Source organism: Ctenocephalides felis, unplaced genomic scaffold (assembly GCF_003426905.1).
Source record: "Ctenocephalides felis isolate EL2017-DRISC unplaced genomic scaffold, ASM342690v1 CF-g0.4_SCAFFOLD_01886, whole genome shotgun sequence".
NCBI classification, from domain to species: Eukaryota; Metazoa; Arthropoda; class Insecta; order Siphonaptera; family Pulicidae; genus Ctenocephalides; species Ctenocephalides felis.
This window is the reverse complement of record NW_020538040.1, coordinates 157,937,770-157,962,680: the sequence shown is the minus strand read 5'-3', so window position 1 is coordinate 157,962,680 and position 24,911 is coordinate 157,937,770. Positions and strand designations below refer to the sequence as shown.

At 29.3% G+C, this 24,911-nt stretch overlaps 3 protein-coding genes across 4 annotated transcripts in view; 1 reads left to right on the top strand and 2 right to left on the bottom strand.

Moving 5' to 3' along the window:
• The window catches only part of LOC113376425 (angiotensin-converting enzyme-like), an 85,808-nt gene extending 85,347 nt beyond the window's left edge, over positions 1–461 (bottom strand). For both annotated transcript variants that reach the window (XM_026616325.1, XM_026616326.1), the window contains exon 1: positions 325–461. The gene's annotated coding sequence lies outside the window, so the exon portion shown is untranslated. The remainder of the gene's footprint in view (positions 1–324) is intronic.
• Positions 462–13,598: 13,137 nt separating this feature from the next.
• Positions 13,599–20,717, top strand: LOC113376426 (proton-coupled folate transporter-like). Its single transcript, XM_026616327.1, has 9 exons — positions 13,599–13,838; positions 16,843–17,120; positions 18,880–19,136; positions 19,201–19,366; positions 19,432–19,533; positions 19,605–19,742; positions 19,847–19,930; positions 19,999–20,155; positions 20,339–20,717. The coding sequence occupies exons 1-9, from the start codon at positions 13,714–13,716 to the stop codon at positions 20,490–20,492; spliced, it is 1,461 nt and encodes a 486-aa protein (XP_026472112.1). The 5' UTR covers positions 13,599–13,713; the 3' UTR covers positions 20,493–20,717.
• A 2,369-nt stretch (positions 20,718–23,086) lies between these two features.
• LOC113376120 (ras-related protein Rab-11A-like) overlaps positions 23,087–24,911 on the bottom strand; it is a 3,868-nt gene continuing 2,043 nt past the window's right edge. The window contains exons 3-6 of the mRNA XM_026616046.1: positions 24,571–24,803; positions 24,009–24,124; positions 23,775–23,932; positions 23,087–23,255 (exon numbers count right to left, since the gene is read on the bottom strand). Of these exons, the coding sequence (XP_026471831.1) occupies positions 23,796–23,932; positions 24,009–24,124; positions 24,571–24,803 (486 nt within the window). The 3' untranslated portion in view covers positions 23,087–23,255; positions 23,775–23,795. The remainder of the gene's footprint in view (positions 23,256–23,774; positions 23,933–24,008; positions 24,125–24,570; positions 24,804–24,911) is intronic.

Sequence of the window (24,911 nt, the reverse complement as noted above, 5' to 3'; positions counted from 1 at the left end):
TTCTTACAAATTAGTGACAATTGGTTATTTAAATTGTTTTTTGTAAAAAAAAATTGAACATATTCTCAAATTCCAAGGTATGCACTGATTGAAAAACTTCACGAGTTTGCGTAATGAATTTATATAACGTTTTTAGATGTTGGTAAAAATATGAAACTGCAAGAACTATTTTGCGAAGTCCCATTATCTATAATACCCTCCACAGCCAAAATTTGAATTCTTATGTTTCTATGCATAATATTTGATTGAATTTACTTTGTTTTTAGTTCAATATGTATGTGCAACATGCTTGTGTTAACCAAAAAATAAAAATTAGTAACGCACCTGTTTGACTCAATTTCATACCAGAGCGACTTAGTGTGTGGTTGACGAATATACTCGTCATTACTCGATTCTGAAGGCTCAAAATTGCGTGCACTTGTGAAGAGATTGAACTGGTTAATAAAGCCCTTAATATGTGCAAAACTATAGTAAACCTGAAAAACAAATATAATGATGCACAAAACACAATCTTCATATATGGATCATATTATTAGCACATTATATTATGTCAATAAATTTGAATTGATTACAGTATTGTTATGTGACATTTCAAATAGGCATTCCGTTTGCTGTGATTGTTATTGTCAATATGACATTAAATAAAGTCTGTATTTATTTTATGAGTTAAGCAATCTGTTGATTTTACTAACTGGTCTGAAAGTGTAGAAAACGAATAAATAGTGTTGCATATTTTCTTTGTATATTTTCATCTAGGACAATCGCTGAACTTTGTGTTTTAGAAAAGATTGTTAAATCAAGACTCTTGTATAGATAGACAATATTGATTTTTTGCTCCTCGTAAAATATTTATTTTCACTGGAAAGTATTTTACCGATAAACAACAAATACAAGTCCAACAGTTGCCACCATGTCAGCAATATGAACTGATATTTTTCTTGCAACTTTTTTGGAACTCGTTTTATTCAATACAAAACAATAATCAATACGATTATCTGGCACATCAATCGCAGAATAATTAATTATCAAAGTTGTCTATAGAAGCAAAACATTTAGCAAATTCACTTTGACCATGTTATTTATTTAAACTCATTGAAAAAAATTGTAAGGCGTTTTAAATAATTCTTCGTGGAGCTGCAAAAGCGGATTTCGATAGTTGTATTATGTCATGCTTACTGTTATTCATTTAAGACGACGACCTGAGATTTGACTCGTTAAGCGGCTTGTTTATTTGCATTATGGAACCAGATATCGCATTTAAATCCTGGTTAGAGAGGTTTGGAAAAACCTCTCTCACTGATAAATAGATAAAAAATACATAGCATATATAGCATATGTTATTGCGGAAATAGATATAAGGTATTAAACCTACTAAAGAGACAGAAAATAAATTTTAATGCAAGTTTGGCATAACAGAACGCATTTATTCAAAAAAATCAAATTTGCACTAGTGGTTAATAGAATCGTGCATGGAGGCAAATTCCTGAAACTTCTTATACTGAAAATTTAATTTTTTGAAAAACCTTCAAAAATTTTTGAAAACTTTGAAAAATTAGATTTTTGAAATATTTGAATAATTTGCATTTACATTTGAGTGGTATGCAAAAGTAAAAGTAGTGTTTTATTGTTATCCGTAAAATGGTAGAATATTATTAGATATTTTAAACAATTTTAGTAGGTATCACCAAATGAACTAACATGCCTGTCCCTTAGCACCGGACACTAAGTTGTCCCTTTGCGCCGGACAGTAAACATATTGATATTTCTTCTGAGAATTTACGTAATTTATTTTAATTATTTAATTTTGTTCTGTATGAGTGCTAACGGTCACTTTTTTCATTCATTTCTTAGTCAAATAAATTCTTCTTTTCATTTTTCGTATTTCCTAGTCAAAAAATGAAAATCCTATGATGAATGCTCCAGCTGAGAGCATCGGTGTGGCCCAGCCAAAATGGTGGATGAATAGTGTTTTTTCTAAGAATATTCATCAAACACATATGTGCAGACACTCCAGAGTGTGGAGATGGCTACATATGGGTTCAATGCTGGTTATTTTGAAATGTCCGGTACTAGGTGCCACTTTGAAAAATCTTATTTCTTGTTACCAAAGTTTGATTGATAGTATTAATTATTTTCAGCAAATATTGCGTTTTTGTTAATTTAGTTTGATTTCTAACTTTGTTATCTAACATAAGTCATAATTTATTAAACATCTCGTAAAATATTTTTTGATTTATTTATAAATAACCTTAGGTGTCCGGCACTCGGGAACTTCCCCCTATATTTTTACGTTTCAAAGGTTTTTGAACATTTTGGCATACCTTAGAAAAAATGGATGTATGTGTGTGTGGGGATACAAATTTTCGTCGAAGATTTCGGGAATACCGATCATCCGATTTGAATAATTTAAAAAACATTCGATTCGTATTTTACTTTTTCGCTGGCGATATAATCTCATTCTTTGTACACACAGCTGTAATATCAGTCTTGCCTAAAAATATTTTCTATTTTAATAACTTCAAAGATTTACAGAAACTACGAATAATATAGAAATAATTTCTAATCAATAAATCAATAAACTTACGTTTAGTTCATGGCACAAACGTTTAATTTGTTTAATCGAGAGCACCCTAGTCGAGCCTAAAAAAGTTTTACTTCAAAAATAAAAATATTTTCAAACTATTATTTTATTTACTTTAGCTGTATAAAATATTTCCATAAATATCAATCTGAGCCAAAAAATACAGTAATTTTATTCATTATCATTTATAAAAAATCGTTAATGGCAAATCAGACTAGACAACATATCATCGTGACTGCAATCATTAATTATCATTAGTGATCCAATGACAAATCATATAATTTTGATTAATTTAGCATTGTGGTTTGCCAAAAAGTTTCGATTGCGCAATCCAATCGAAAATGATTTCCTGTTGTCGATGAAAATGATCCTAGCCAATACAAAACAAATTAATAAAAAAAAACTAAACATGCAGAGAAATCCATTGAATGAATCTTTGCAACCGTGAACGAATTCCATTCACCAATCAATCACTCAACAGGTGAGTGCATCGTTTAGTGCTCTGAGTGAAGATTAGTGGACGTCCGCGAATTGTTTTCAAGGAAATTTTAACAAAAAAACAAGTTTTGGCACCTATGAGTAGCTAACACATCAATTTCGACTTTGAGTATGAATATGTTAAATATTTAACAAACTCAAAGAACATATTAATAATACTTGTTTCTCCCATAAATTAAAATTAATTATAATTGCATAATGAAATATTGGTTAGAATATGTTTTCGCTCTTCTTATATTTAATGCATTCGCGACCTTGCATAACAGAGTCATTCTAAAATCAGCTATAATTGTCCCAACAATGTAAAAAATTATGTTCAGAGTTTTTCAATGATATCAGCCGATCGCTTACGTACGTAATAATTAAAGCACATTTCTTTTTTACTTATCGGTACTTATAGTGCAGTAAACGGAGAGGAAAAAAGGGTATAACCTCTGAATTTTTTTACTGTGCTCCGAATTGAATGAAATTTTGGAATTAGGTTCATCTTACCCCCAAGTTCAAAAGTGAAAACAAGTCGGGTTGCGCCATCACCCCCCCCCGGGGGATGACACCCCCTCTCAATCGTGTAATTACATTTGTTCAAAATAACATCGGAAATCGATAGAAGAACTGATTATAAGAAAAAAATATCTTCTATAGTTTTTTAAAAAAAACTAATACTTTTCAAGTTACTGGCCACTAAAGATTCATATATTTTTGGCCTTTTTCTTCGTTTTTTTTGCAAATATCTCCTAAAATATACATTTTAACGAAAATCATGTAATGAACAAAATAATGTCAATAAAAATCTTAATAAATCGGTATTACATAAAGTGTTCTAGGAAAAATATTAAGCAAGATTTGAAAGAGCAAACTCGTTTTTCATTTCGTTCAAGATTTAATTGTTGTATTTAAAGCCATCTAGTATCGTGGTTTTACATTTTATGCATTTCGGTGAAATTGGGTTTTATAGCGCTCAATATAAGCTTTAAAATGAGTGCTGTTACAAGTTTTTTGCGTGTAAAATGAGTGAGCTATCATGCAAATAAGAAGCATATACGAAGTTTTTTCCTTTTAAATCATATGGTTTAATGAGCGCCATTTCCACCAGAATTAAAGTAATTCACATTCCATCTAGAATTCACTTCATTATAGACATCTTGATGGATTCTAGCAGATTCACTACTTTAGTACAAACTATCTTCAGAAAACTCACGATTTTGTAAAAACTTTTTTTTCCATTTTTTTTTAAAATCGAAATTATTTTCATTATATCTCGAAAAGAATAAAAGATACGTATAAAAGCATATATATAAGAATCAAAGGGATCTTTCTGTCTTATTATTGTTTTTTATTATTTTTCTTTCACACAAAAATTGACAGAGTTATGAATGTTTAAAGACTGCGCGGCCGCGCAAATTGGAAAAAAAGTTTTTATAAAATCGTGAGTTTTCTGAAGATAGTTTCATTTTTCATTTCAATTTCATTCAATTCGGAGCACAGTAAAAAAATTCAGACCTAAAACGCTCCGTTTTCTGCACTATTAATAATTTAAGCATAATTCTTACCTACTTTCGTTCTTGAATTGATAAATACTAATTATCACTACAAAGTTGAAATTAATAATTTGAATAACTGACTTCACCAATTTACTGATTCTCTACTGATATTCGAATTTTATACCTGTCTGTGCAAAACTTTGTCGAACTAGTGGTGCATGGCATCGTGCCTTAAGGCAAATTGCTGGAAATTCCCGTACCGAAAACTAATATGTGCTATGAAAACAAACTCCTTCTATATAAAACAATAATTATCCCAATCTGGACGTACGGAATTGAACTATGGGCGTGCGCAAGCAATTCAAATATAAAAAAATACAAATAGCGCAATCGAAAATTTAAAGATGCATTGTGAACGCACCCTGGTATATTACAAATGACACCCTACATAAAGACCTAAGAATAAAAACTATTAATGAAATTATAAAAGAAAGGAGCAAAAAATACCACGAAAAACTACCAGGACACCCAATAAAATAAACAATAAAAAAGAGAGATTTCTCATAGGAGATAATCTCTTAAATGCATTTACACCCAACATATTGTCTTAAAAAATGTATATTATTTTGATTGCTAATAAAACTCTAAACTTATTAAAAAAGATTCAATTTTCTTTTAGAATTCTGAAAAAATCGATTTTTGTGATTTTTTAAATTTTTGAGAAAAATTGACCTTTCTGAAAAATTTGATTTCTTTTATACTTTGAATACTTTGATTTTGAATATTTTTTTTCAAGGCAATCGCAATACGTTAGCTGCGCAAAAACGAAATATAGAAGCGCATGGGCGCCGCTCCGCAGTATAACGGATAAACATTGCCACGGAACACATAAAAAAGTAAAAATTTGTTATTTTTATTAAAATATCTATAAAATACGTGATAATTTGATGTGCATATGTCTAATGATCATTTTTGTCCGCCAAATGGCAATTTTTCACTTTTATTGGATCTTCAAAACCGCAAGACCTGCCTTCCCAATTTCATCAGTTCGTCAATACAAATAAAATGTTTTTTGAATCATACAAATCGGACGCTCCGTTCTCTCAAAAAATCAATTACCATTTTTGGAATATCATTTGTATTTTAAATATTTTATTAAAAATAAATTTGCAGAAACTTTTCATTGTATCAATTATTGCTTTTATCTGATAAACAGAGTTAAAAATGACCACAAAATACAAATATACTCTAAAACTAATAATAAGTAATACGACAGATCTATAAATTCACATTTTAAAGCTTGTCACGGCTTTTTACTTGCTAAACATTGTTAATTAAATTAAACAATCAACAATTCTAAACATATCACTCGTAAGTTGTCGTATGAATGCTAATATACAATATATAGAATAATATATACTTTTGCTAAATACACATATAATCAATACATATTAAATAAAATTAGCATACAATCTGAGATTTGCCAACTAATGCAAAACTAGTGGGGTGCATGGCATCGTGCCTTAAGGTAAATTGCTGGAACTTTCCGTACCGTAATTAAAAATCTTGGTACTGAACCCAAAAAAAATTAAACAAAATTTATACACATTATTAAAATCTCTATAAAATATCTGATAATTTGATGTACATATGTCCAATAAACATTTTTGACCGCCAAATTTAACTTTTTTTTTGAGAGTCCATAACCGCTGGACCTGCCTTCCCAAAAATTTAATCAGTTATTTATCTTGTCGATACAAGTAAAATGTTTTGAATGAATTATTAAAATCGGACGCTCCGTTCTCTTAAAAACTTAGTAACCGTTCTTGGCACTTTTGCCCTGTATCTTTGGAACGGCTAGACCTACCTTCGCCAAAAACTGATCAGGACGTCTCTTTATCAATACAAATCGAATGTTTTTTGAATTATTCAAATCGGTTAATCGGTGTTCTTGAAATCGTCGACAAAAATTTGTATCCGGACACACATATATACATCAATTTTCTCTAAGGTATGCCAAAATATTCAGAAACCTTTAAAACGTAAAGATATATAAAAATTTTCATTTTCGATTTTTTTGCGATTACTTTTACAATATACCCTACGGAAAGTTTATAAAAACAATAAGAAAGTGATAATTTTATAAAAATCTTATGCCCAAATGTTTTGATATTTGATTTTCATAAAATTATATATTTACATTTTATGAAGAATCTGCATTATAATTACTATTATTATTGTACTCTTACTAATAATTTGTTACAAAAAACGGATAACAAAAAATTAATAATAAGGTTTCATTCAAATCGTATCGAATAATTTTTTTATATTTCTTTTGCCAGCATGGTTTACCAAAAAAATCTTGTGTGTAATTAATTTTTTTAAATAATTATAAACAATTCTTTCCATAATTTGCAATACATTTTGACGTTCACTTTTGGTTTCAATATCAAATGGATTCAAGAAAAATATTATGTAAATCATAATGAAAATTAGTAATATATTATGTGATGTATCATTATCTCTGTTTTTTTTTATCTGCAGAAAAATATAATAATACAAATATAAGTTGTAATAAAATTATGTAGGTTCAGTCTCCTAAATATTTCATGCGATCATACAAATTTATTTAACAAAAATTAATTCGACTGGTTTTTTCACAATCTTTAAAATGTACCACTTTTTCTAACGTGAAAGTCAGTTTTTAATAGATCCATTAATCCTGATACAAGGCAGTCAGGATTGTCAATCAATTATGAAAGACTTTGTGTAATAAGCTCTAAATATCTAATGAAGTCTAAATAATTGTTAGCTCAATTAGAAAATGTTTATATGATTTATAAAATCCTAGCATGATCGACTAATAGCATGTCAAAAATGATTTTAAGTGGTGTTTTAATTACTACACTTCGACATGTTTTTTTTTACAATTATATATGGGCTTAGGTGCGGCGTTTATGACTCAAAATCGACTAAATGATCTAGGACATACATATCCAATTTAATTCTATGGATAATTCTCACTACAATAAATGTTAGTAATACTTTCGAAATCAACAATTCTTAGTGATTGTACAACAAATCTTCAAAATGTATTGCCAAAAGAAAAATACTGAAACACTGGGTATAATTAATTATTTTATATTTAAGAACCTGAAGTAAACAATATTTTCTTCTCTATTTCTGGTCTAGTGATTTTATTTCAGCGCAATATACATAATCATTATTAAAGAATTTGGAACTTTTAATTTTGTTACTATACGTTAAGAAATTTTTAGAATATTTTAGGGAAATGTTGTATGGAATGAAAAAAATGTTAAGTATAAAATAAACAAACATATATTTTTGTGAAGAATTTAGATCGTTAGTCATGAATTCAAACACAGCTTACCAAAATCTATAAACAAACTATTTTCTAAACATTTTTTGTCAAAAAAAAGTTTGAAATCTGTTTATAATTGAAGGTGAAAGACGTTCTTGTGTTCTTGCACAAAATAATAAATTTTAGTCACAATATTATATATTATGGTCACCGTAAATATAATGTTTAAAAAAATATCTAGAGAAAAATTTTCACTGGGATAATTCCAAAATTGTGAAGATATGCAAAATGCACAATTTTGTGATAAAGGTTCACTAGTGGAAAAATGTCTAAATCGACTAGGCCTGAATCAGATGTCCCGGTTTTGATACCGTTTTGAAGAGCTCGATGTCAAGCAGTAGTAACATCGGTTTTCACTTACAATTAGAAATATAGATAACAATATGTTTCCAAGTAAAATAGCCCCCATCGGCATTGCTGCATCAATAAAATATTCGCGCTATTACATAAATTTTAATAATCAAATTTATCACACAGGAATTAGACAACTGTTTGGATTGCCATCGGTAAAACTCACATAGTATTAAGTCAAATAAGTTCTAATTACTGTTCAAAAAACAATAAATAACTGTAATTTTATTACAAGTTACATTTAACTTATCAATATTTGTAGATTTTTTTAACTTCCCATAGGGTAAGTTATAGTAATCGCAAAATAATCGAAAATGAATTTTTCTGGATATCTTCACGTTTTGAAGGTTTCTGAACATTTTGGCATATCTTAGAAAAAATGGATGTATGTGTGTGTGTGTATGTATGTATGTTTGGATACAATTTTTCGTCCACGATTTCGGGCGCACGAATCAACCGATTTGATTGATCTCAAAAAAACATTCGATTCCTATTGATGAAAAGGCGTGCTGATTAGTTTTTGGTGGAGGCAGGTCCAGCCGTTTCGAAGATAAGAGGCAAAAAGTGCCATGAACGGTAATTTCGAGAGAACGGAGTATCCAATTTGAATGATTTAAAAAAACATTTTACTTATATTGACAATATGAAAAATTGATGAAATTTTTGGTAAGGCAAGTTCAGCGGTTTGGGAGATACAGAAAGTAAAAAAATAATATTTGGCGGTCAAAAATGATCATTAGACATATGCACATGAAATTATCAGATATATGATAACATTTTTAAAAATGAGTACTAATTTTGTTACAATTTTGTTGAGTTCCGTACCAAAATTGTTAGTTTTTAAAGTTTACCTATACGGTTCAAGCCAATTTCAAATTTTTCAGAAAAAAAATTTTGAAAGAAGTTTTATACTTCCAATATAAATTTCAAATTTACAATTTAGTTTAAAATTGTACATATTTCATATGCTTTATTCTAATCGTAAGAAATATATCCGCGGACGAATTTATTCGGCACTTCTTGCTAACGTAAACTTTCTCAAGTGTTTTGACCAATAAGATCATCACTGTATATTTTATGAACGAATGAAATATATAGTAATTATAATTATATCTCTTTGAAAATCTTTAAAACAATTGGTATTAATTATTGATCAATATTTTTTGATTACTGATTTGCCACCACTAGTTGCTTTAATAGTTGTTATAGTATTCTTGATCTACAATGTTTTTTTTATTGAATTTCATTAAAGTATTACAGAAATATTATTAACTCGAATTCAAAACCTAAGAGAGAACAAAATTAAGGGAAAGTTTATCTATTTCCAATAGTACCAAATATATTAAAATATGTTCCAATTCGACTCTGGAGCAAAAGATGCTGCAAGTGAATCTGTGTTGCGCAAGATTTAACAACATTAGAGTTTGCATCTCATTAGATATTCAAATGTTCGGCTTACGCGCGATTATTTAATATATTGTACATATACTCACAGAAGCCATAAACTTGACTTTAGAATTGCTAATGTGTAATTATAAAATTTCTCTCGCATAAAACGACTTGTCGGCAATACACGAGACTAGCTTTTACGTATCGTAAAAATTGAAATTTTGCTTGAAGTAATTTAAGGAGCTGTCGCGAAGTATAAATTGATAATGGATATACCACATATTCTTGGTCCTTAATTGCTCATCAATCCTTAGTCGCCCAACAATTTCAATTTTTGTCGTTTTAACCAACTTTGAAACTCATTTACTTCGTTTATATTTTAATACTTTACAACAAATTTGCTTTTGCGGTATTTAGACAAGGAAATAAATGGTTATATAGTTTTATGTCAATTGCGAAATGAAAATGATTATATATATATCGCCAAAGGCCAAAATAATCGCTTAGGCACATATGATTTTTGGATACTAGGGATCAAAATAAGATACTTTGCTGAAGAAATCATATCTCTAAAATGTATTCTGATGTCCCGTGCGTTGACCTGAAAATAAGGGTTAAAGTTTGAAATTTACAATTTTGACCCATTTAGAATGCCTCAATCGCGTTCCAATGTATGACCGACCCTCACTAACTTTCGAAGGCAGATCCTCCCATGCCCGTGGTTCAAACCCCGGGACCCCCCTGAAAGGTTTCTCAAAATTTAACCCTTATCTTTGGGTCAACGCACAAGACATCAAAATCATTTTTAAAGTTAAGGTTTCTCCAGCAAAGTATCTTATTATGATCCCTAGAATACAAAAATCATATATGCCTAAGTGACCCTTAAATCGACGCGCCCTGATATAAATTGATCATAATGTGTCCTGATATTTACTACATTATGCGTCCAACGCTTATTGATCATGTTTCTTGATATTTTTACTACATATAGATCAATTTTCACAAAAGATTAAGAAAAAAATTATATGAAATCATATCAACATTATTCATTTTAACAGATGCAAACACATCCAATGTATTTTGCAATGGTGTTGATACTTTTTTAGCAACATATTTTGAAATCGTATACAATGCGCTCAGTCAAGCATTTTAAATGTTTGCCAAATGCATTGGGTAATCAAATTCTACTGATTGAAAGGCTATTGTTCCTCGATTTTGTTATCATTATATCTCCAATTTACAAAATTCAACTACATCAATATACGATTGTTAATTTTGCATCTAATAACAAAACTGTTTATGTACAATATTTTTAAATCAATTTCATATTCAACAGATGTTTATTGCAATTATTCATACTCAGTGACACTTCGATATGTACTCAATTGGCTTTGTTTTTAGTCATGTGTTTGTTTTCTATAATTAATAAAATCGACATTGTAAGCTATATTTAAAACAATTATACACCAAAAAAATTAATGGTGATTAAAATCCTGACTCATATAAATTGTTAGTTTATTAACACCGAGGTGATGAATGTAAAGTATTTTCAAAAAGACTAGTAAAAACCGGCATTCAATAGATTTTATTTATTTACATTATAGTTTTTTTTCCGATATGTTTATCACATGCATTGCGGTTTAAATATTTTTCGATACATACCTTTCTACTGCGGTTGAATTATTATTTGATCAAATAATTACACAACGTTGCATAATTAATAAGTTATTTCTATTTATTTATACGTTATTAATGTGCCGAATTTTGGAGAAATATTTATAATATGCTTAAATAACTTTCGTCATAATTAATAGAAAATAATACATGGAATTGTTAGAGAAATGTTTATGGAATGGATAAGTTATAGTAATAGGCCAAAAATCGAAAATGAAAATATTTGCATATCTTCACGTTTCAGCGGTTTCTGAACATTTTGGCATACCTAAGAAAAAATTGATGTGTGTGTGTGTATGTGCGGAGACAATTTTTCGTAGACGATTTTGGGCGTACGGATGAACCGATTTGAATGGTTCAAGAAACATTCGATTCGTATTGATGATGAGACGTGCTGATTAGTTTTTGAAGAAAACAGGTTCAGCGACTTCGGAGACATGGTGCAAAAAGTGTTAAAAATGTCAGTTTTTAATAATTAAATCAACCGATTTGAATGATATAAAAAACATTCGATTTGTAATGATGAGGAGAAGTGGTGATTAGATTTTGGCAAAGGCAGGTCCAGCCGCTTACGAGATTTAGAGCTAAAGGTGCAAAAAATGCAGTTTTTGGGAGAACTAAGCATCCGATTTGAATTATTTAAAAAACGTTCTGCTTTGTTAACGAAACGGTTGCTTTTGAAGATTTTTTTTTTATTTCAATTTTTTTTTTGTTAATTTGCAAAAAAAAATTTATGAAAAGAAAGTTTAATGCGATCCACGAATAAAACGGTTTAAATTGTTTTGTTTGTATTCGATTTAGAGATACATTATATCACAATTAAATATGTGATCTTTTAGCTGTAATAATCATGAAGTAACTACACATAATTAATACTAATTCTATATTTTTATTAATGCATATGACTTGCTTTATCATTAACGATCTTTTTCAGCAGTTAATATAAAATACAAACAGTAATCTAACATCGATTATTTGCAGTGACTGTAATTATATAACAATCAAATTTGCGCATCCTCAAAAACATTTCGCGATTAGATAATGGTCATTGTTAACTGTGGGACCTTATTATCCGATTGTTCTTGCTTTGCTGACAAATTGCATTATGTAACGAAGCCTAATGCTACGCTGAATGATGGTCGAATGCGCTTGCTCGTTCTTCTTTGATGGCACTTAAGTCGGATTAGTATTCAATGACTTTTTTTAATTGTTTAGTATAATTGGTGGATGGAAATAATAAGACATTTCTATCTCTAAAAAGGGTATGGGCGTGTTTCCATACAGAATTAGCCCCACTCTGGTATTTAAATTACTTTGATGCCATTTTATAGGTATTTTCGAGAAAATTTGAAATACCAAATTTTAAATCCGTAGCTCATCGTTTGGCCGAGATATCAGTAAAAATATGTGAAAGTGGCCCCTTTTTTCAAACACACTTTTTGTCGGAAATATGAGAGATATCGAAAAAATGTTTACGCCATTCTATTTATACTGATCTTGTCTATGTTGTTCATAACAAATAAAGTAAAAAATATTATTTGTTAGTGCGTGAAAAGGTAAAAATGATTTTTTATTTTCCATTTTCTGCCAGTGCGGTTCCTTTGACTACTTTGAAATTAGCATCATTCGAAAGCCTGTACATTTTTCTTCTGTTATTCAAAAATTCATTTAAATGTAGGTGGAACTTCATGGTGAAAAGTTGGAAAAACTTAAGCTAGTACACGCGCTGCCGGTACAAGAACGCCCATATAAGTTGGCTTTGCAAGAGCGACGAGCAAGCATAAGGTTATGTTTACTTATCTATGCATAAGGCTCATCGTTATCGCGCGTCTCGACAAATCCTGTATATACTTATGGAAATATTTATTAAAATTCAAAATTCATTTATATCTTGTATATAAGTATATTCATCAGTCATAATAAAAAAGCCAACGCACCGAATAAAAACAATAATTATTATTATTTATTATTTTCATTCGCCGTATAAGCTTGTGACTAATATATTTCGATGTATAAAAAACTTTCAAAACTTCAATACTTTTGATATACTTATGTCGGCAATAAAACGTGTTTTAATTTTAATTCATTACCTTTTTTGATTTTTTTACAATGTTATTATATTTTATATAGTTATCATTAAATAAAAAATCGGGTAGGGTTAATCTACCCTAGTTAAAAAGTTAAAAACTATAATATATTATTGTTATTTCCCAGATACGATGACAGATTTGCCGTTGAAGGAGCAAAATGGTCACAATGGAGTCATCGTACAATCGGCCGAGAAAAAAAGCCAGTGGAGCGACAGGACCTGGTATCAGAAGTACGAGTACTTGAAATCGCACATAACCGTGGAGCCCATGTTAGCCTGTTACATAATGCCCAGTTGCCTTGCGGGACTGGCCACGCAAAATCTTAATTTAGAGAAAGCATGCAGAGTCAACCTGCAGTACGAGAAGCACATTTGCGATGCACTCTCATCTAGGTACGATTGAAAGATAAATTGCATTTTACTGAATATATATGATTTACTTCTAAACCATACGCTTTTATTTCTTCTTCAAAAACTAGTGGGGCGCATGGCATCATGCTTTAAGGCAAATTGCTGGAACTTCTCGTACCAAAAATTATTATTTTTTTATAAAGGTTAACATTGTTGAAAAAAATTTACTTCGAACAAATTAGATTTTTGAGAAACTATAAATTTGACAAAAAATTCCTTTTTTTGGAAAAAAAATTTTTGTTGGTAAAAAAATGTTTTCTTTATTTTGACATATTTTAGAAATTCTGAACTTTTTTTTCAAAGCAATAGTACTGCTTTAACTGTATAGAAACGAAATGTCAAAGCGCCGCGTCACCGTCTAACGGATAAACATTGGTACGGAACCCATAGGAATGTAAACAAAATTTATACTTATTATTAAAATCTCTGTAAAATATCTGATAATTTTATGTGCATATGTCTAATGATCATTTTTGACCGCCAAATGGCATTTTTTTTTTTACTTTTTTCACTAGAACCGCTAGACCTGCTCGTTCTCTTAAAAACCGAGTTACCATTTTGGCACTTTTTGCCCCGTATCTTCGATATGGCCAGACCTGCCTCCGCCAAAAACTGATCAGCACGTCTTCTTATCAATACGAATCAAATGTTTTTTGAATTATTCAAATCGCTTCATCCGTGTTCCCGAAATCGTCGACGAAAATTTTTATCTGCGCACACATACCAAATCAAAATGTTCAGAAAGTTTTCAAACGAAAAGATACATAAAAATTTTCATTTTCGATTTTTTTGCGATAACTATAACTTGCCCCACGGGAAGTTAAAAAATTGATTGTTCAAAAACATTTAAATTATTTTATTCAACATTTACTGTGTATATGGGATGTCCCCTTCCTCACCAATTGTTGATAACAAATTAAAAAAATATTAATAAAATAATTATACACTTATGTAATTATTATAAAATTGAAAGAATTCACTTTTTACTTTAATGACTAATCAAACACACACTCAACATACAATTGGTTGAAATGTAAAATGGTTAGTTATTAAGGTAAAAAGTGATTTTTTTTTTCAATTTTATAATATTTAAATATATGTATAAATATATAGTAAAAAAGTTTTCTAAGTTATTAATAAGTCTAAGTAATTAATAAGTTCCTATTGCCATATATTTATATTTATTATACAAAATTGAAATACTACCAATGGGCAGTATTTTAAAATCTTATTTTAATAGCTTAGTCACAACAACTACTGAATGCCTTTTCAGGCAGTTGTAGTTTGATAAAAATAAAAAAAATAAAAAAAAATAATAGTTCCTGAAAAATAGAACATTCCCATATCCCGAAACGTTGAATAAAATAATCGAAATTTTGTTTGGAATAATAATAGGAAGTTCTTAGTTCAGAAGTTGTAAAATCATAATTACTATATATTGTTCAGAAGTTGTAAATCATATTTACTAATATGAGCTATCCATAAAACCATATATCTTCAAGGTCAATGTTATTTTCACTTATTGTTAGATTGAGGATGAGGAACTTTTTTTCAGTGCTGGAGTTAAATGAACTTTTGTATAATTAGGGCTATCTTTTAAAAAATCGAATAAAAATTTATATTAATCCAAAATTAAAATAATTAATTTAATTAATTTATTTATATAATTAATATAAATTGAATTATTAAAAATAATTGAATTCAATATTTTTTACTTAAGATTATGTTATCGGATTGACGCTAAAATAATACTATTCCTTAAACTCATAACATTCAAATATAATTTTTTTCATAAAATATTAATCAGATTTTAATCCCTGCGTAAAAGGTTGTATGATAGCACATTGCCGTACCAAAACGAGTTACATAATACTTCTGAATCTATAGGATTCAAAAATTGTATTATATAGCATTTAGCCACTAACAACACATGTCATTTTAATACCACATGCTTTTACATCGTATGCTATTCAAATCATTTCAATTTTTATATATAGTAACATAAGTTATCATTATATACAAATATTATGTTTTTATTGTGTTACATATTAATTATTACATATATATTTCTATTAACATTTTAATATCTTATTTTGCGAAGTAATTTTAAAGTATATATCAACTTATTTGTACTCAACTTGTATAAGAGTTTTGGGAATCGATCGGAGTAATCTGATATGGGAGTCGAGCAATAAATATAACTTCATTTTTGCCGAAAAGTACGAATCAATTAATCATGATAATAAATTCTCGCCTAAAGTCACAGTCTTCATTAACAGAAAAATAAAACAACAGTCTACAACTATATGAGTAAACTATATATACGTTGTGTTATATAAATAAAAACATATTATTTTATATAACCGTTAACGTTATAACCAATTAACTGTGGTGCAATCATTGAACAGTGCGCACAATTTTGTGTTCAAAATTGAAGAAAATTTATGAAAAAATAATGTTTTAAATTATAATGCACTTTCATATATTTGTTTTTATATCAGCATAACACCAAAATATTCTAATTATAAGTACCTTGGAAGTGGACAATATGTTTGGTTTTTCAAAAATTGCAAGATAAGTAGCCTATAGTCTCCGATTTATACGCATGACGAGTATACTCGTCAATACACAAAATTCTGCCACTGTCTGTGGTTGACGAGCATACTCAACCACAATCAACTGGTTAAGGTAAGCAAAACTATCGACAATAGAAAAATCACACAAAACTTACGATTTCAGATAGTTCCAAATTGAATCTTCTCACTTTTTTCTTAAAACACATTTTAAGAATTTATATAATTCAATAATACGTTCCAACAAGTATTCTTTTGTACAAGTAATATTTTCGACATGAGTTAAATCGTCAGTTACATCAGCCATATCAGTCACGTAAGCCGTCCTCTGTAGTACTACAGATAATGAAAAATAAAGTCAAAATTTGTTATCTATCCATCTCTTTTATGTATCCATCTATCTTTTATATTAGGCAAACTGCAAACTATACCAGCGAAGAACAAGCTGTGCAGCAACTTGTCGCCGGAATGGCAGGTTGGAAAACAGTGCTGCAGAGCGCGCTCCCTTGCCTTCTAATTCTGTTTCTTGGAGCTTGGAGCGATCGTGTTGGACGTCGGAAACCTTGCATGCTGCTGCCAATAGTCGGCGAATTGCTGACAAGCGTCAGTTTAATTATATGTACATACTTTTTTGATGAGCTGCCTATGGAGGTAGCTGGTGTAGCAGAAGCGCTTTTTCCTGGACTAACAGGTCACAAAATTTAATGATAGTAGAATAACGATGGTATTTTACCACTAAGATGTAATTAAGTTCAACTTCATCAAAAATGTTTTGCTTTTTCAATTGATGACAAATTGCAATCATTTTCCAAATATCCTGTTTCTGCTTGTCTCACATTAGGGGGCGTCCATTAATCACGTGAGCGAGTTTTTAAGGATTTTTGGATCCCACCTCCCTCTTGGTGATACATGGTGATATTCAAAATTACCCCCCCTCCCCCACCAAACATCACGTGTATTTTTAGTTATGCGAAAAAAACTGTAAAATTTTTGAATGAAGTATTTTTTTTTTTTTGAAAATGTTTGATTTTTAAAAAAAAACAGTTAAAAAATAAATACACGTGATATCTTACTATACCCCTTCCTCTCCCACATGATATTTCTTGATTTTTTGTCAAACCCCCCCTTCCTCTAAAAACCTCACGTGATTAATGGGCGCCCCTTAATGTGAGACAAGCAGAAACACGATATTTGGAAAATAATTGCAGTTTGTCATCAATTTTAGCATCAATTTTAGTCATCAGGCTTTTAGGGGAAGGGGGGTTGACAATAATCACAAAATACCACATGCGGAAGGAAAATGTCTACTAAGGTGTATTTATTTTTTACCTGAATTTTTAAAAAAATAAAAAAAGAACGATTTTTTCGTAAATTCGAAAAATTCTTTCGAAAAATTTTGCGTAACTAAAAATATACGTGATGTTTGGTGTGGAGGTAATTTTAAATATCACGACGTATCACCAAGGGGGAGGGGGGTTCAAACTTCCTAAAAAATTGATCACGTGATCAATGGACTACTAACAGCTATAATTTTTATTGCTGTATAATCAGTTACTTCACACTTTTGCCATTAGCATCATGAATAAGTAAAACTCTGTGTCGTAAATAAAGCAATCTAGTCAGTTTTGTCTCTTTTTCAGAATAATAATTAACATAGTATTCACTTAATTTGTCACTTTATATACTAAATTCATTTCTTCCAACCTCTTCAAAGCCTCATATTTCAAAACTGGAGTTTGACAAATTCAAAGGTGACCATACGTCCCGGTTTGGCCGGGACAGTCCCGAATTTCCACCTTATATCCCGGGTTTTTCTACTGATTACGAGCAGTATTTGTACTGATTTAGATCTTTTGTCTCGGGTGGGTCCCGATTTTAAATTTAAAAAAATTATGAAAACAAACGAACACAACTGCTATTTTTTTTCAAATTAATTATGAACAAAATTGAATAGAATTTTATGCAAAGCTCAAAAGCAAAAAAACATATAGAAACAATAGTCCGCAATTTTGATCAATAGAAAATAATTCATATAAAAAACTTTTTTTATTGTATCCTCAAATAGCTATAAATTGCCGTACCGGTTTTAACTTAAAATAATAATAAGGTGACCATAAAAAAATATGGTCACCTTACAAATTCTATACTCCTGGTTCATACAAAACATACATTTTTTAAACAGCGATCAGATCTTCAGAGACGATTTTTAATGGAGATTATATTTGAGATCTATAACCTCAAATAAAAATTTGGTATCATACTGCTTGATATCGAGCTTAGCTGAGGTTGAAATCGAATCCTGAACTAGTGCGAGCCTACGTCCTTATCAATTACGCCACGGCTGGCTCTGCATAATATTATTTATGCAGAGCCTGATAATTATTTAACAATAATTTTATGTTTTATTTGTTGATTATTTACTTTGTTGTCAATCATCCTTTTCTATTTAGGTGGCTGGTTCACCATGTTCATGGGAATATTCAGTTACATAGCAGATGTTACGACTGAAGAGACGAGAACTCTTCGAATTGGAGTTGTGAATTTATTCTGTTCCCTTGGTATTCCATTGGGCATGGCATTAAGTGGCATATTATTGAAAAAAATCGGGTTCTATGGAGTATTTTCTGTGTCTGCAGTAATGTACATGATTGCATTTTGCTATGGATACTTTGGTATCGAAGAAAGCAATAAAATAAAAGTGGATAAGGTAAATTTCATCTACAAGGTAAATTTTAACCAAACAATAAATTAAATTAAATCCCTTATTTCAGGACATTAAAGAAGACGAAAGGATGTGTTCATCTTTGCGGAATTTCTTCGACTTTAATCACGTAACAGATACATTCCGAGTTGCATTTAAAAAAACTGAAGGTAATAGAAGAACGCGCGTAATAATGTTGATGGTCGTCGTCATGGTAGTCATTGGTCCAATGCACGGTGCGTAATTAAAGTACTTTTCATAAAAAATGAAATACAAAATACTTAATAAAAATATCGTTCAGGCGAAATCGCCGTGATGTACCTATTCACACGATATCGTTTCAATTGGAACGAAGTGGATTTCAGTATTTTCCAAACATACAGTATGGTAACAAACTTAATAGGTACAGTATAATGGAAACTGTTATAGAAATAAAAATAAATAACGTATCTGATTATAATTATTATTAAACAGGCACGCTATTTTCTGTGGGCGTTTTTAGTCACATACTGAAAATAGATGATGCATTGATAGGCGTCTTGTCGACCATGAGCAAGATCTTATCTGGCTTCTTGTATGCATTCGCCGTTACTAAGTGGCAAATTTATTTAGGTGAGATAACATTCAGTCATATTAATTTTCAATAAAAGGAATCGATAAGTGAAAATAAAAAATATCTACATCTTTTAAAACTAAGTAAGATTTTTTTATTGCAGCACCTATCATAGAAATTTTGAATGGCACATCTTTCATAGCGATGAGATCCATTGCATCAAAGCTAGTACCAAGTGATGAATTAGGTAAGAAAACAATTTGGAAAATAATGAAATGAAACTTACGACAATATATTTCCACTGGTTAATTTTAGGTAAAGTTAATTCTTTGTTTGGGGTTTGTGAAGCTATGATGCCACTGGTGTACGCGCCTATTTACACATCGCTTTATGCAGCTACGATTTATACTCTTCCAGGAGCCTTTTTCTTGCTGGGCGGATTCCTTACAGCACCCGCAGTTGCAATATTCTTGTAAGTTGTATTGGTGGAAAAATAATACAAGCATACATTAAATAACGTATCATATTCCCTGAAACATAAAAAAGCAAAATAATTAAACAAATGTTTAAGGAAATGACTATTTTTTTAACCTTGCTAACTAGAAAGTTCGATAGATCAACTGATTTCTATCTATTTATTCAATTTTTTCCCTAGATGGATGTATACAGTTCATAGAAAAGAAAGAAAACAACAAGCTGAAGCAAATGCAACACGAGATACATCAAATACAACCATACCTAATGGTGTTGATAATACCGCCTTCGTTAACGAAGAAAACACCCATAACAAACAGACAGCTACCTTGTGAAAAAAGCGACGTATAAAATGCATTGTTTTCAAGTGCGTGAAACATCAAATCTTGCCAAATAATGAACATCACACCGAAAACTATAATTCCGTCCCATTATAGACTTAACTTGCAAAATTATTAAAAGTGCTTCGAAATTCAAAAAAGTAGTTAAATGGTTTTAACATCGAAAAGAATTGTGCTTTTTTGGAATGCAGCAATAATAGCATTAAGTGTATCACTACAATTTGTAGATCGATAAGGCACTGAGGTTTGAAAAACTGTAACAACATTGTTTAAATAAATAAATAAATATATATATATATATATATATATATATATATATATTATATTTAAAAGAGAAAAACAGGGTACTCAAATTTTGATGACCTAAACGCATAGTTTTGGGAAAATTACCATCCTCATTATTAATGCATGTGATTACAATAAATATAGTTCTAAATATAAATTATCTATATACAGGTTGAAGAATATATGAAAAATTATTCCAATTTATTATGTTCAGTACTAAATAAAATTAGGATATGTATGTATAGAAGCGATGACTGAAGTATTATTAAACAGTAATGATTAAGTATCAGTTAATTGAATTAATAGTATCCAGAATTGTACGAGTATATTTATATTAAGATAATTATATTTTGAAAGAGTAGAAAAACGTGATTCAAAAAAAGCTTTTGTAAAGAGATTGTAATAAAGAAATGTAAATAAAGATTTATAAATAAATTTTATAAGGTAGTTTCAATTAATTTAGTTTATAATAACATAAAAAAACTTAAAACAGAAGTTTGATAAATATAATTGATTTTTCAACACAAGAATATTGATGTCTACAGAAACGAAAAACCATTACAAGCACAGTTCACAATTTCGGTCACAACAACGTGTCAAAAGTACATATAACATAGAAAACAGCTCAACGCAATAATTTACTTAAATGCAGCAAACCAGCATAAGTAAATTTGCACTCAACAGCCATAAAATAAATTTAAATAATGAGGAATACAATCACAAATCCTACTGCCACTGTATATACACAACAACAAACTGAAAAACTGAACTTCAAAACTTAATGAAGAAAACTGAATTAACAAATTTAGCAAGACTTTATTGGAAATATTTGTCATTTGCTGTTAATAATTAATCAAATGAATACAATGCATATGTTATAACCAATTCTAAGATCACGGTATATAAGCTTTTTTGCAAAATGCTTTATGTATTAAGAATCTGATATTTACAATATGCAATTTATTATAACAAAAAATATACTTTGTTCAGAAACATCAAATTTCTATCTTAATTTCACGTCAGCACTTACTTGATAGCAAATCAGAGCTGATAGCGAAATAAACTAAAATTTCTAATTACAGGAAACTATTATTTAGAACACATGTATTCAAAATTATGAAAAATATATGATAATTATTATAACATAGATTTTATAAAAATAAGTCAAATATATGTATATATATAAATATATGTATATATGTGTATATATAATACATATATTTTTAATAATTTTTGTAACATTTCCAAACATATATATATTAAAAGATGCCAGATATTTTAATGTTAAACTACAAAAATTCAATACCCAATTAGTATGTTTTTTTTTCAGTAAAACCCAATTCTATGTATAGGCAAATATATCTCTATATTTCTACCCAATCATCGCAAGACTGTAAAAACATTAACATTAGCCATTATTAAGTAAGTATATAAATATAACTCAAATTATTTAGATTGCAACCGTACAGAATAGTCAATATACACACATATATATATGTATTAGCAAGTTATGCAAATATACATATATATAGTATACATTTACATATTTATAATAGTAAATAACATATCCCTATCACTACAATTCGCAAATTTTTATTACTTTTCTTCTTCAACTAGTAAGTATATAATAAAGAAATTATAGGTATATATATAAATCAAAATAAATTGGAGCAATTATTTTTTTGCTTAGGTGCACCACCATTATAAGTGAGACATGAATCGCTACTGCACAAATTGTCAGAGCCGTGTTGATTTGTTCATTAGTTTGCATTTTACATAGCGTCGCTTATATTAATAACAATAAACGTGGTAATCATTTATATTTTTGCAAAATTGTTTTGCCTAAAATTTTCAAAATACATAGCTCCCTGCTGAAAGCTCAACAGTTAACATATCACGGAATGTTTATATATCTAATTTTATTTCTAATTATCCTTGGATCAAAGATATGATTACTAAAAACTGAAAAGCAAAAAATGAAAATAATGCTAGAAAAAGCAAACATAATATCCAATTAATTTGTTTAAGAACACATTCAGCATATAACTGTACACAGTTAGCATATTCATATCACAATCAGCTTGAACAAACTGATAAATATCAATGTCATTTCCACATACATTATTTTTAACTGAATGTGATTTATGTGCAAGGGCAAATTTAGAATTATTATAGAAAAATGCTATAAAGAAACTAATTTTAACATCCTATAATTGTACAGATCAACATAATGCTAGATTAAAACTTAAGAAATATTTTTCATCCAGCAGTAGCTTTAAATCGCATTTAAATGTAAATTATAGAAAATTAAATATTGTCCAGATGATATTCGGAAGAAAATAAGTCTGTTATGAACATTCATTGTAACTATTTATTTTGCGTCCACAATATACACATAAATTATGAATTATGTGAGATATGTGGTCACTCACAGACGAGATATGCCAAACTCTCCCCATTTATCCAATAGCCCTAGAAACAAAATATTTGTGATTACAATTTTTGTAAATTTCAAGATGCTCCAATTCTATTTCATTGAATTCTAATGCATTTGTAATGTTGGAAAAACTAACTACCACTCTAGTTTACCATTTTTATGATTACTTCACTTCAAAGAACTGCATAAGCAGATAAATCCAAATAAAACAGAATTATAGAGATATAACCTTTTTCTTAAAAAAACTTACCCTCCAGTTATAGATAAAAATATCACTAAACACCAAAATAAAAAAAAAGATATTTTACTGAAAGAATCAATACATTCAAGCACTTGTTCTCAATTATTAATTTTAACATATCTAATTGATAAGTTAATTACATATGGCCCGGTAAATTCATTTTGAGAATACATACTGTAACATCCAAATAATAAATAATTACGTTGTTTTAAAAATAAATAAATAAAAAAACGTATATTAATATCAGCTAGTCCTTATTTTCATAATAATCGTCCAAACAAGTTGCTAAAGCTAATCAAAAGTAAATACATACATGAATACTATAGATATTTGGTTATTGGCAGCATTGCTTGCGGACACTGTCCGGATTGACAGTAGGTTTAACATCAATTGGCTCTACATTTTGTGGCCTGATAACATCACCCTCTGGAGGATCACGTATTTGCTTCTGGGAAACAATTCTGTAGATCTCTGTAAACAAATCGAAATGAATAATAATTAAAAAAATATAAATATAGAAAGGTAAATGATTATCCTTATGTATTACCTGTAAGGATATTTTGAAAGGCTGTTTCCACATTAGTAGAATCAAGAGCTGAGGTTTCTATGAAACTCAAACCATTTCGTTCAGCAAACACCTTCGCTTCATCTGTAGGCACAGCCCTAAGTGAAGCAAGAATACCATTTTATTATAAATAAGACTGCAAAATACTAACCAGCCAAACAAACTTTTTATGTAAATGTTTTGCACAATCAATAAGAAGCAATTAAAATAGTTGAAGGAATAAAATATTAACATAATTGAAAGTAAGGCTCATGTAAACATGAGCATTACAGAATTTCTGAAAAATTAGATAAATATAATGTCAAATGTATTCACAAATGATGTTTAAAAGGACATACAACAATATAATTACTTGACAAAATAAAATAATTGAATCGATAACAATTGACAAAATATTCCAAATTATAAATAAATGTAGATAAATATTTTGCACCATTACATGCACATATAATGCACCATTACATGCAAAATAATGTATGATCTAAAAAACAATATGATACAAGAAACCACTTTATACAAAATTTGGTTTTTGCAAAAATCTTACCTCAAATGTCTCAGATCAGATTTGTTTCCCACAAGCATTATCACTATATTCTGATCAGCATGATCTCTTAGCTCTCGTAACCAACGTTCTACATTTTCATAAGTTGGGTGCTTTGCAATGTCATAAACTAAGAGAGCACCAACAGCTCCTCTATAATAGGCGGATGTTATAGCTCTATACCTTTCTTGGCCAGCAGTATCCCATATTTGCGCCTTAATTGTTTTACCATCAACCTAATAGAACAAATGACTTGATAATGAATAAATCACAAATTAATGACTTCAGTTTGTGTTATATTTAGAATTAATCATTCACATTAAACCTAAATGATCAAGTACAAA